This window comes from Sitodiplosis mosellana, unplaced genomic scaffold, assembly GCF_009176505.1.
Source record: "Sitodiplosis mosellana isolate CC-2019 unplaced genomic scaffold, AAFC_SMos_1.0 Smas_scaffold_2, whole genome shotgun sequence".
Classification (NCBI taxonomy): domain Eukaryota; kingdom Metazoa; phylum Arthropoda; class Insecta; order Diptera; family Cecidomyiidae; genus Sitodiplosis; species Sitodiplosis mosellana.
The window spans coordinates 8,622,546-8,635,297 of NW_022595245.1; the positions used below are offsets into that span (position 1 = coordinate 8,622,546).

Below are 12,752 nucleotides of genomic sequence, written 5' to 3' on the forward strand. Positions count from 1 at the left end.
TGTTGTTGTTGTTGTTGTTGTTGTTGTTGTTGTTGTTGTTGTTGTTGTTGTTGTTGTTGTTGATGATGATGCCTTTGCTGTTGTTGGTGATGGTGATGCCTTTGCTGCTGTTGAGAGTTCGATGAAGCATAACTGATTGCATTTGCTCGAGCCGTTGTGATTTGTTTCAGATACTTTGGTTTTCGACCACGAATCTCTTCCAAGCTCAAATCCTCCGGTGGATGTAATATTTTCGAGGTAATTCCAGTTGCTGGAGGCGCAGTCAGAACCGGTGGCGGTTTACTTTGCTCCTGAGTCGATGCCGTAACTGAACCACTGCCTGCTGCATTGTTCGTAGTTGGCGGTGCACTTATCGTCGCACTACTGCAATTAAAATTTAAGAAAATATAAAATTTTTGAATATTTCGGGCTGGAAATTAGCACAAAATTTACCTATAAGCCGGAAATGTTGGCTTCGGTGGCATTTGATGTTGACCAACGGATGATGTGGCAGCAGCGGCCGGGAATAATGGCCGCGGCTGCATCATTTGATGTGGCATCATTGGTATAAATGGTTGTGGCATCATTGGCATTCCCATACCAAATTGGGCCATCATATGCGGTGGCATCATATTGGGCATCATCATGTTTGGCTGCTGCATTAAGCTGGCTGTACATGGAAGCAACACAAACGCAAAGAAAAATGAAAATCAATTTATGAAATCGTCAATCGCCCGATGGCAAATACCCCATTCGCAATGAACATACCGTCATTCTTTGTGCGTTTGTTTGATGGTTCATCATCGTCCGATTCCGATTTTGTGTTGCCCGTTTTTTGGCGTTCATGTTCTTTCAAATCCTCTGGCGGTATGCCATCCATTCCGAAAATTTCGATTTCAATATTCGATCGGTTTGGTATTGAGTTCGGAACTTTGTCAATGGTTTCTTTGTGTACTTGCATACAATGAATCGATAGACCTATAAATTTGTAGTTAAATGAATGAAAAATGGGCCAATTAAAATGTGATTATTCCAACAGAACAATGGTAATCGTTTCTAAACGACTCGAATAGAAGAAAATCGTATACGAACCTGGTCCCGTATATAACTTCTTATGACAAATGTGGCACTTGAAGTGTTTCGCTTTTTGATGTTGCACCAAAATTTTTTCATCGTCAAATTCACGATTGCAATACCTATTGTGACGAAAGAAATGCGATTCAGTATACTACGCAATTGGTGGTAATGCATATTTCAACGTTAAATTTTCTTGGAATAAAGTATGAGCATGTGAAATAAATCAATATTTATACAGCACACGTACCAGCACCATGGTTTCGAGGCCTTCTTCTTCTTACGTCCCATATTTATATTGGATTAATTGAAACTTAGAAAATATTATACAATCACTTGAATGGCTACTGGATAGCTGCCCGTGTGTCTTTGTTGCAAATTTATACGCAAATATTGGTCGAAAATTGATTATTTCGAAAACAACTAGCACACACAGAGATAGAGTGTAAAATTTCCACACCAGCACTGTTTCTTCTTATTCTTTTTTCTCTTCTATTCCTTTCAGTAAATATGGCGACACATTTGTCATTTGGCATATCACGAATAGGCTCCTTCACACACCAATTGTTTCGTAAGTACTGCGATTCTACTACTGACAAATTGTAACGCGGGCAACGCCATCTGTTGGCTGTTCAAGGAAGAATCACCTAAATGTGCGATGCTTAAACGATTCAAGCCATTTTTATTCATTTTATGATATTTCCCATAAAATCAGATAATTTTTGTTTAGTAAAAGTGGTCAATTATGTGCTGGTATATGGGAAAAATGTATCAAGACGAATATAGTAATAATTCATGTTTGACCGAAATATTACCGATCGTCCATCCAGTTGTGATTAAGTGAAATCTCTAATATCCGATTTTAATGGGATGCAAAGTGAGACTTTTTCGCTCCAAACACATTAAATTGTGCAATTAACACTCAACTTAAGAGCTATGATGTGGAGAGTGATTAAAACATTAAGCAGTGCTCAATAAACACAGTTCGAGCTTCACTAAATCTGCTTTGGCCATCGGGGAGAAATTCAAGCAAAGACACTTTATCCACTCTTTGTGTACACGATATTCTGTATTGATACAATTTATGATATGGCAACAATTATGCTCTCAAACAGCAGCAATACAGCCTAATAGAAGAAAAATTAGATGTTTATTGGATTATAGCCTCATTAAATTGGGTGCATTCGATGGCATTGTTATTGTATTTTCGGTTTAGCCTATGAAAATAATAACACTTTTCAACTATTTCATTGCTAGTAAAAGTGGAAAATTAATCAATCGCACTAGTTCACCGACTGATGGTCTCTCTCTCTCCCTCACACTCAACGGTCGTTGACGGATTATAGTTAGTTCGACACTATGACATAATTATAATATTGATGTAGTGCCAATCGAAACAACCACAAACAGTTTTACTTTAAAAGCAATTTTGTGTTCAGCGCCGCAGTTGACCGAGAGCAATGTCTCCCCTTAAGTCTCGAAATCGTAAAACGTGCGCTAGTAAGTGATTGAATGAATCAATCCGTTTTAGCTTGTACTGATTGACCAAAAATCGACTTTGAATAGAAATAAGCAAGTATCAAACCGGAAAAGATGGCTATTTAGCTCGATAATTGCTCGGACCATCTTTGATATTTGTGATTAAAAATGATTGAACATGCTGTTTCCATTGAACAGCATTCAATATTTCAAATTGTTTGTACAATGAAAATGAATAACAATAAATAGTTGCAACCACTTGTATTGGTTTATGATAGTTCAATGCGCTCCTCGAGTTCGATGTGATTGCATCGAGTGAATCAAGAATTTGCTGCAGAAAAAAAGCATTGAATATTATAAGCAACGTGTCGGGCTATTACAAACACCACATCATTATAAAGTGCCACTTCAATAATGCCAAAGACTGATTCTTTACTCTCTTTTTTGTACGCAGCAAGAATCGTCTACGCACTTGGATAGAGCCCACATTCTTTCCAGTCATTTTCGTTTGCAACTTCACAGACATTCGCATATTATCCATTATGCTCAAGAACGAGCCTCACTTGCGAATTGACTATAAAAGCGCGTCAAAGCTCTTCGAAAGGCTTTAGATATTTTTCAGCAGTCGCAGCCATTGGAACGGTTTAGTTTAAGCGTTCACACTACGCTAAAATATTTTCTGCTTATGAAAAAGTTTTGAAAGTTTTCCGCAATCACTGGGTGCTGTTCTTTAAATCTTGGAATTGAATGAAAAACAATCCGTTTTTATAAATTGTGCAAGTGAATGTGATTGAAAGAAATAATAAATCATTTTATACAGGGATATTGACGAAATTTTAAATTAATATCATTTCTAACAATAATTTTCGGAGATTCAATTGATGAGATAAAATGAAGCAATCCATTCGAAATATGGACTCGTTGAGAAAATGTATCGGTGTTGTTAAATTCGCATCAGCCAATTGGATTTTATGTGTGAGCATTTGGATGGTTGTGTTTATAAGTTGTAGTGAAAGCGCATCATTGAAACGAAGTGCATCGCCCGATTTCAATTCGGAAAATTCAGAAAGCAGCATGGACAGAATCAATGTGAGCTACGATGAATATCCGGTAAGTTCAGAATATGTTTGAAATTTTTGGCTCTTTCGAGTCATCACGATTGAAAAATTGATACTGTACCGACGAAAAAACCTCTTTTTCTTTCAATGATAAATTGAACTCTGCATTTTGAAATTAATCGCAACGATTCCGTAGTTTTCTCTCTTTGATTAACGGCGATTTCTAATTCAAACTTATTCAGAAATAGTTTTCTTCAATGATTTGAACATTTTCAAAAAGAACACTGTGTTTTTCACTTTATTCAATTCATGTCGCTCAGCTCGGCCGTTGCATTCTTGCGAAAGCCGCGCAAAGAAGAAAAAAAAATGGCAGAAAAAAACACTTAAAAGACCCACTTTGAACACTTCAGTAAATTTATTCATGAATTACGTTGAAGAGGAACCACGCAATGTATCAACCCGCATTAATTCTGAATGCATCCACAAAACAATGAAAATCGCCTTAATAAAATGTAAATAACACGATACTTTGAGATCTATGACCACTTTGTGGAGCAACAAAACACAACAACAGAACCGTTCAATCGAATGTACAAATGAAATGTGCGTATTTTTTTTGCTGATTTACATAGAGAAGCAAATGGTAAATACGGCGATAAACTGTTTCAGCCGATTTTGGGCGAATGACGCACATCACAAGCTTCGGTATTGGTGTCACCAAATGCACTCTTCACACAACATAGAATTTGAGAATTTGAGGGGGACTACACAAATATCGCTACTTTCAACCAATATTTATGATAATTCAGCCGTTTTCCAGTAAGCACACCGATTTAGAACGTTAAACTCGTGACGGGAAATTGATCCCAGAATAAAGATTTCCTTACTCGACGAGCAAGCTCGTGTACAAATCCAGCTTTCTCAACTCAAGAATTCATTGGAAAAATTAGGGTTAAAGATTAGTGAAATCAGAATACAATAAAATTAATACACTCATAGTTCAGCCGAGAGTTCAATAAAATTGAAATCAGAAATAAAAACCCCATCTTCCGGATTGAAATATATTAATCAGCGGAACTGCGTTTACGGTATTGTTATAATTTTCTATCAATTTCCATTTCACATTTCTTTAAATCGCAAAGAAAAATATTCGTACTAAATATCTCTTTCCTTTGAAAGCAGTCCATTTGAAAAGTATTATAATACAATAATATTAATACGAGAGTGTTACAACCTATTTTTTTCGGCTTGAGAATAATTCATTGAAACCGATTTGAAGAACATCTAAACTGAGTTTACTGCGAACAAAATCTCTTTTACGCTAACAGCAATTCGTACACGAACGAGTCAGTGTGACGGTTGGTGTGAGCGAGACAGGATTTGACAGCAAACAATTTGGTTGTATCAGTTTAAATGTTCTTTGCTAATCAGCCAACTAGAGCCTAGTTATTAGTGAATTCCTATTCATCGGCTCGTTCAGTCATTGACTCATGAAGAAGAAAATAAAACAGTACCGTAGCATCCATCTCGAGGCTTTTATTTAATAAGCGAGTCATCAGGACAACCGTTTGAGTTTTATTTAAAGTGAATTGGAAATGTCATCGCACTGTGAAGACTCAAGTAAAAAGGTCTTCTCAACAAAGTCTAATTTTCAGCCGTCTCGGAAATGTGATATGTTGTGCATTTTAAATTCAAGTCTTTTTTGACGTAAAATTGTGTTTCAAATACAAAAAACTGGTTGAAATTAAGGCAGAAGTGCCTAAAAAAATTTCTATCCAAAATAATGTGGGTGTTTTTTTTGGTCATAATCATACGATACATCAATTGCAAAATGTAATTTTGTTTCAAATGCTCCGATACATGATAGTAATAATGAAAAGCGTCATTTTTCACAGATCCCAGCATTTGTCTGTTCAATTCCACGAAAAGCAACCAATTGCTTGAAACTAAAAATTCATTCACATTTTGCCGTATAATGAGTCTTTGGGAAGTCAGGATTATATTTTACTGTTGATTTAACTGGCAGGTCCAGTCGCAATAGACTGAATTCAGCCTGAGCGACAAGTCTTTGACTCCCTGCATTTATCCAATAATCCAACCGGCAGGGATACTGTTCTATGGTTTGCTCCAATTTGAAATGAAGAAAAAAGTGGCTCATTTAATTAAGATTCCTAAACCAAAATTGGCTCATTATGAAAAACCATAGGGAAAAAAGATTGAACACAAATTGGTTTTCGAAAGCAAAAACCGAATCAAGGTATGAAAAATGAATTTAAGACGGTATTAATCTAGTTCCAAACAAATGGGCATGAAATTCGTGTAGAAGAAAGAAAAATGAAAAGCAATGCGGTCGATGATGACCTCGTGCGCATCGATTATCGCCGATAACAGTAGACAATTATTATCCCGATTAGACCTACTATGTTCCATGTTACGTCTCCAATTCGGCTTGTGTTTTTCTTGTATCTCGCTGTCGCTTTTTTCAAACATCGAATCTAAATTTCGTTTAAAAACTAAATCTTGTTTGCACAACGGATCAATACGTAATTGATTATAATAATTCAACAAAATTGCTTCTTTCACACCTAGAAGTCACGCTAGTAAAGACGACATAAGTCGTGCTATGTGTATCATTTATCCATTTAATATAATTGGTGCCATATGATACGTTTACTATGTGCTGCCACTCACGCCATTTCATTTGGCGCTATTCAAAGTGTAATAGTAAATTAATGTGGGTACACATTTCGAGAATGTCTTACTATTATCCGTGAATAACAGCAGTTTGTGTGAAACAAGTGGCTGTTCCGGCGTAAAGAAAATTAGAACGGATTATAGATTTTTCATGCAACCATTTCCCTCATTTTTTGCGTTATCTTTGTTTCTTTCCGCTAATGAATATCTTTTGAGAGTTTTAATCCGATGTACTTGCGATGCAGAGACTAAAATAAAGAAGAAATAAGACAACACGAGAAAATATTGTGTTACTGTTCGTTTCAGATGGTTGTTCCAAAACGTGCCGCTTTGTTGCTTGACCGAATAATGGTAGCACTTCACCATGCGCTCGAAGATAATGACAGAGAAGGTATTCAACGGATTGCTGAAATACACAAAATGAGCCGGCATCCTGCAACGAATGTGCGTTTGGAGAAGGAAATGCTGCAACAATTTAAAGGTTGGTGTTATTCGAAACGGAATGCTATTAAAATCATTCTAGTCTAGTTTTACACTTACCCCGTGTTGCAATTGACGCATATTTTCTATTCGATGCTGCAACAGCTGGAACGGAAAATGACTTGAACTACTACGAAATCCCAGTCGATTTGAATGTGGAAACAAGTATGAATAAAATCGAAGGACGTCATTCAACAGATGAATCGGTACGTATGAAAATAAGCAATCAGCACACCTTCGTTGTGAATTTCGACACGAGGCACATGATAATAAAATAAACATGATTTGATTTCCTCTCTAAAAATTATTTTACAACAAAAACATTCACACACGCCAATGTGCTTCCGACATTGTGCGGCTTATGTACTGATTTGTCTCGCATTTATCTAACAAAAAACACCAACATATTCCAAGATTTTTTTTTGTCAATGAAGTAGAAAAATTTGAATAATCAAATGCTGAGAAATGCCTCACACATTCGACTAATTTTCTCCTTTCAGATGATGGGATTGCAACGAAGAGGACATGGTGAAGCTCTTGGCACAAACAAAAACCGAGTCTATTGGAGATGTTATTTCAATGCAGTCACCTGCTTCTAAAAATTTCCACATAGTGAACATATATTTTTTGTTTGTTTACTCCTAATTTGCATCCAGTTTTGTCACTTTTTCTTTTGTTTGTTTGTTTGTATTGGTTTCAAGTTATGAATTAAGGTCAAAGCCGTGTTTATTCAATTATTTAACAACAGTTGTCTGCAACATTCCAACAAAATAATGTCATTTAATCCGTTTGCAAAAGTTTGATGTCTCAGTACATGTAAGGGAAACTCAGTCGCTGCTCTGATAATTCACTTATTTTTACACGTCCAACAGCTACACTCTAAATGAACACATTCAATGGAGTATATAAAAATGCTATATTCAAAATTGAAGCAACTTTGGAAAACAGACCAAATGTAAATAAAGAATGTTTATTTTTTAAATCCTGCAATATGACGACACATTTATGTGGGCTAATAAAATACAACCAATGAATGCGAGATAGGGGAATGTGTATGCCGAGCATAGATACTAAGCAAGCCAAGATGGAGGCATTTGGATTTGGTCACTTACAAAAACGATAAGAAATTTTCGGCAAAATCAACATTTCGTCATGGATTCGTTTTTTACATGAAGTTGACTGTGCATATCATTTCAGATTATTCGCAGGATACTCGTAGACTGTTCGCATTGTGACAATTTGCAATTTTCATTCACCAACTACCCGGTGATGATCCCAATCATGAAACGTCACAATCTTAGCGTGCTGAGATTCTATCTAGGATTCTATGCTGGGCATATATTTTCAGCTATCTTGCATTCACTGAATGCAACGTCACACATCAACACCGGATACAAAGCCAATTTGAATCATCCTTCGACACAATGCAAATAAACTATGACAAACCATTTACGAAACACACACACACACACACACACACACACAATTTGTATGATCAGAAATCGCAGAATAATTTTCAGCTCCATGATAACGAAACCATTTTTATTGAATATTCTAAATGTATTTAAAATATATTGTGCATGCAAAATCATCCTTCAAATGTGAAATCCTACTTAGCAAAGCTTCAATAAAAGTTTATATGTACAAATAAATCGCGTTATTTTTTAATTACTTCGAAGTGAATACCGGTGAGTATATACATGCTTCATGAGATAAGATGCAAATCATGTGATAAAATGCGTTGCATTAAATTAAACTATTCTAACCACGTAAAATGTCGTGATCACCTTAGAAACGCATCCAATTCGGTGCACATCAATGAAACAAATTGCATTGCTGCAGGGAAAAATGAAATCGAATGCTTTAAATATGTTTCCACGCCTACGCGCGGATTCAACCATTTCTCGCAAGCTTTTCTTTCAGTCTAAAAATAACGTGAGTATAAAATATCTTGGAATGAGCAAAGAGTTTCAAACTGAACGCTGTGAGTGATTCCAAGAATTTTTCTTCTATTCGAAGAAAAAAGGGAACCGTTATTCGCTAGAATTTCTAGAAGATGATATCGCTAAGAGCATGGTTGAAGCTGGAAAAAGCTGCATGTAAATATCAATATTTGATATAAAGTAGTAAAAGAAAGAGCTTCACGCGAGCTTTGTGGAAAATTCCGTCAAAGCTTATCCAGTGGAAAAGTCATACTGTGTTTCGTTTCGGTTTTGATGATGGCAATGGATGGATGAACGTGAATGTGCATCCGCAATCATATGGAAAGTTATGGTGATATGATTCAACATCAAGTGCTGTTTATTACATCAAACATGCTGACGCACTCCAATTTGATATGCGCTGGATGATTGACTTTGTTTAAACGTCACTTGTGCCTCGATAATTAAAGGTAATTTATCATCAAAATCGAATGGTTATCAGTTGTTTACGATCTCATTTCATTTTACTGCATAACAAGTAAATATCATTAGGAGTGTCAAACGGTCTTGAATTTGATTTGATAAATTGGAACCCATTGTCATTGTTATAGTTACAAACAGCTGTGTGTACAATGTACATTATATAGGCAAAATCACTTTTAGAACAAAAAATGGAAAGCATTATTTTATCACGACGATCATTTGATTTGAATTACTATTTCACGGCCTATACTCATTGCACTTGATTTTAATCGATTTCCAAACTGACGAAAAAGACTCGATATTCAATTAAAATTTGTTAAAAACAGAAAAATGCTACCATAAATGCACTCTGGCTTAACTATGGTTGATAATCATCAATATTGTATGAAACGACAAGACGGTAATCAATAAAATAAAGGAATGTCGGTACAGTTTAAATCCAATTATAATTTTAGCATAAATAAATATTAAAGATAGATGAAAAGGCTATAGAAAAATCTAGGAAATCTAGCTTTTAGCAAAAAGTTGGAATAAATCGGTTTTTCAATTTTCTCAAAGAAAAATGGAATCTTTTTTCATTCATATGAATGGAATATAAGGTAACGATGATGATATAAAATTGCAATTGGTTAATTCATTAATAATTCCCATTTTGTAGTGGTTCCCATGGATGTAGTTTATCATATTTATGGTGTTCACGGAACTAACGGTGAAAATGATAAATTAGAAAAACTGCTCAATATATGCATTAGATATATTTTAAATGTAAACAGAAGAGAACACATAACTCATCACAGGAATGAACTTGGCTTATTGACTCTTTATGATCGGCGAACACTCCATATTGCTAATATGTTCAACAAAATCATAATAAATGAAGCTTCATCTTATTTGAATAATTTAATTAAAATCAATACAAATAATACTAGATCTGCTAATAAACTAATAGTAAATATGCCTAAGAATAACTTTCACAAAACTTCCTTATTTATTGGAGGTCCTAGTCTTTGGAACAAGTTACCTGATTTTATACGTAATATTACAGATAATGATGATTTTAAAACACTTCTAAAAAGCTATTTACTAAACATTGAAAATCCCAAATTATAATAAAAATCATATTTATATTATGTTTCTGCAGTATTTATAAAAATCAAAATGTTATAGTTTTAAAAATGTAATTGGCTTTAAGGCAGCATGTGATGAAATCATTGCACGCATAAATTAATTTATGCAGATTTCATCACCGAATCAAATAAATAGTAAATAAATAAATAAAAATGTATTTGATTCTCTTCTTTTTCATCATCATCTCCCGTTTTATCTTTGAAAGTTTTCCAAAAGATGAAAAACACGAAAAATACTCGTGCTGACTCGTGCATTCAAAAAAAGAGTTGAACGTCATGATATTTGCAAACTGCAAACAATGCATCTTGTGTATTATCACAGCATATGGTCACATGTTGAATTTTCAATGAATATGAATGACATAAATAAAAACGAAATGCACATAATTACACGTTTGTATTAAATCATCGTTGCGTCACTTCTAGAAGAATAAATTTTATAATAATACTTGGCCAAATCAATCGGTTTCATTTAGTCAAACTTCAGAATCGTCTATACTCTAGAATTCGACACAGACTGTACATTAGATATGTCCAATTAAAATTTACGATAAATAAAACGAATTACATACGTAATCCAAACTTTTCCGCTCCGCAGCAATTTAGTTTACCTCCCGCTTAATGTTTAACCAAAATTTCAATGGACCCTTTTTTCATATCATTTTTGACCTTAAAATATAACTATTTCGACCATTTTCCATACAAAAGTGTCATTTTCGAACAAAATTTCAAAAATTTCAAAAATTTCAAGAAATGTTGATTTCGAACCAAATTTATGGGCAAGTAGGTGTTTGGTTGTTCACAGACTCCCATTATTTTTGCAAAAAAATGGCAGTTTGCCTTGATCGAAACCCTGAAAAATGCTTTTTTCGGGTACTTTCCGTACAAAAGTGTCATTTTTCAAGGTTTTTCAGGTCCTCAGTCGGAGGCTTATGGTACGAAATTGGTAAATCAGAATGGGCTCAAAATCAATCCGAAGCTTTGTCTCGACATGCCAAAACTTTTGGCTCTTACAGATCTCAATTATCTTGTCAACTTTTTGAGATAATCGGCGAACAAAAAGCTCGGACGCGGACGCGAACGCGGACGACGCCATACGCACATCGCTATTTTGCACATATTTCATAGTAAACAACATGTTTTTGGAGGCAGATAGGTCTTGATCGATAGGATTTGATCCCATCTACAATGCCTAGTGTACAGATATGTGATTTTTGAAGTTTGGCGTGACGTTATAGTGGTCCGAAAGAGGAGATGTCATGAAATCTTGGCTAGTAAAATCAATACTTTTCCATACAAACAAAGTGTGCGGAAAAGTAAAATTATCCATTAGCAAGTCTTCAATCACGTTGAGCTATTATTAGTGACAATTCGGTAATGTTGTTTTGCGTTGAAAATACAACGAAAATTGAACGATAATGGCAAATAATTGTAGGTAAATGGAACAAATGAAACAGTAAAGCTGCCGACGAAAAGAACACGTGTACGATCCTAGGGGTTTCATTCAAGGCTTGAGAAATGTGAATATTTGTGAATATTGTGGATATTTTTTTCATTGAATCATCGTCAAAATTTCGATTATATGTGAATGTTGTGAATTTTGTGAATATTTTGAATAAAATTTTCAAGATGGCGACGAATTCAAGATGGCGGCTGATGAGAACGACTGAACTGCCAAATAAGAAAAACTGAATATCTGTGAATATTAGTGGATATTCTGAATATAGCTCAAAACACACCGGAATTTATGAATTTTTGAATGATAAATTCCCCTAGGTACGATCATAAAATTGAATGAGATGGACTTGAAACAGAGTTGAGTAGGGGAAATCCTGTGTTTGCAACAATTCAACAAAGTTTTCATTCATACTTAACACATAATTTGTCAATGGAAAAACCATAAGCTAAACAGATTGAAAAGATTTCACTGTAATTGTTGCTAAACAATTATTGACAAAAGCTGCGTTATGACGTTGGTTAGCTATATATGACGTTAGTTAGTGCTGCTAACATCAGCTCATAACACGATGATCACACATGGAATTCAAATTTCGATTTTTCCGAATTTGAAAAGAAGAAAATATTTCGCAAATCAAATAATCTTTGATAAAATGGCGTCTAATTTCAATTATGTGTTGAATGTAAAATAATAATACTTTTAAGTTAAAAGTTTTAACAATTTACGTTTTTTCTGATTCTTCTGAAGAGAAACAATACCAAACATGATCGGAATGAAATTTCATTTCAAAAAGGTAGAAGAGCTAGAATCAAGAGAATCAAACAAGTGACGCACTAAGTAACGGATTAGAAATATCTGTATAGCTATGTATAGTGAATTCAATGGGCATCAGTTTTCAACACTTGTCCGTTGCGTCAGGGCGACTTGAAGCCATTGCAAAAGCAAAATGCTAAAGGAAATGTTTATAGTGAATTGATTGGGCCAATGAAAATTTTAT

General features: G+C 34.7%; 2 protein-coding genes across 6 annotated transcripts in view; one reads left to right on the forward strand and one right to left on the reverse strand.

Moving 5' to 3' along the window:
- LOC129565111 (BUB3-interacting and GLEBS motif-containing protein ZNF207) overlaps positions 1–1,555 on the reverse strand; it is a 9,767-nt gene extending 8,212 nt beyond the window's left edge. For 2 of the 5 annotated variants that reach the window (XM_055439602.1, XM_055439599.1), the window contains exons 1-5: positions 1,304–1,555; positions 1,072–1,175; positions 748–957; positions 433–649; positions 13–363 (exon numbers count right to left, since the gene is read on the reverse strand). In XM_055439602.1, the coding sequence (XP_055295577.1) occupies positions 13–363; positions 433–649; positions 748–957; positions 1,072–1,175; positions 1,304–1,344 (923 nt within the window). In that variant the 5' untranslated portion in view covers positions 1,345–1,555. Of the gene's footprint in view, positions 364–432; positions 650–747; positions 958–1,071; positions 1,176–1,303 lie in introns of all 5 variants that reach the window. The other 3 variants (XM_055439600.1, XM_055439597.1, XM_055439598.1) reach the window with 2 other exon arrangements.
- Positions 1,556–3,158: 1,603 nt separating this feature from the next.
- Positions 3,159–8,509, forward strand: LOC129565117 (uncharacterized). The gene is made up of 4 exons (XM_055439612.1): positions 3,159–3,642; positions 6,591–6,765; positions 6,870–6,970; positions 7,265–8,509. The coding sequence occupies exons 1-4, from the start codon at positions 3,424–3,426 to the stop codon at positions 7,361–7,363; spliced, it is 594 nt and encodes a 197-aa protein (XP_055295587.1). The 5' UTR covers positions 3,159–3,423; the 3' UTR covers positions 7,364–8,509.
- Positions 8,510–12,752: the final 4,243 nt, after the last annotated feature.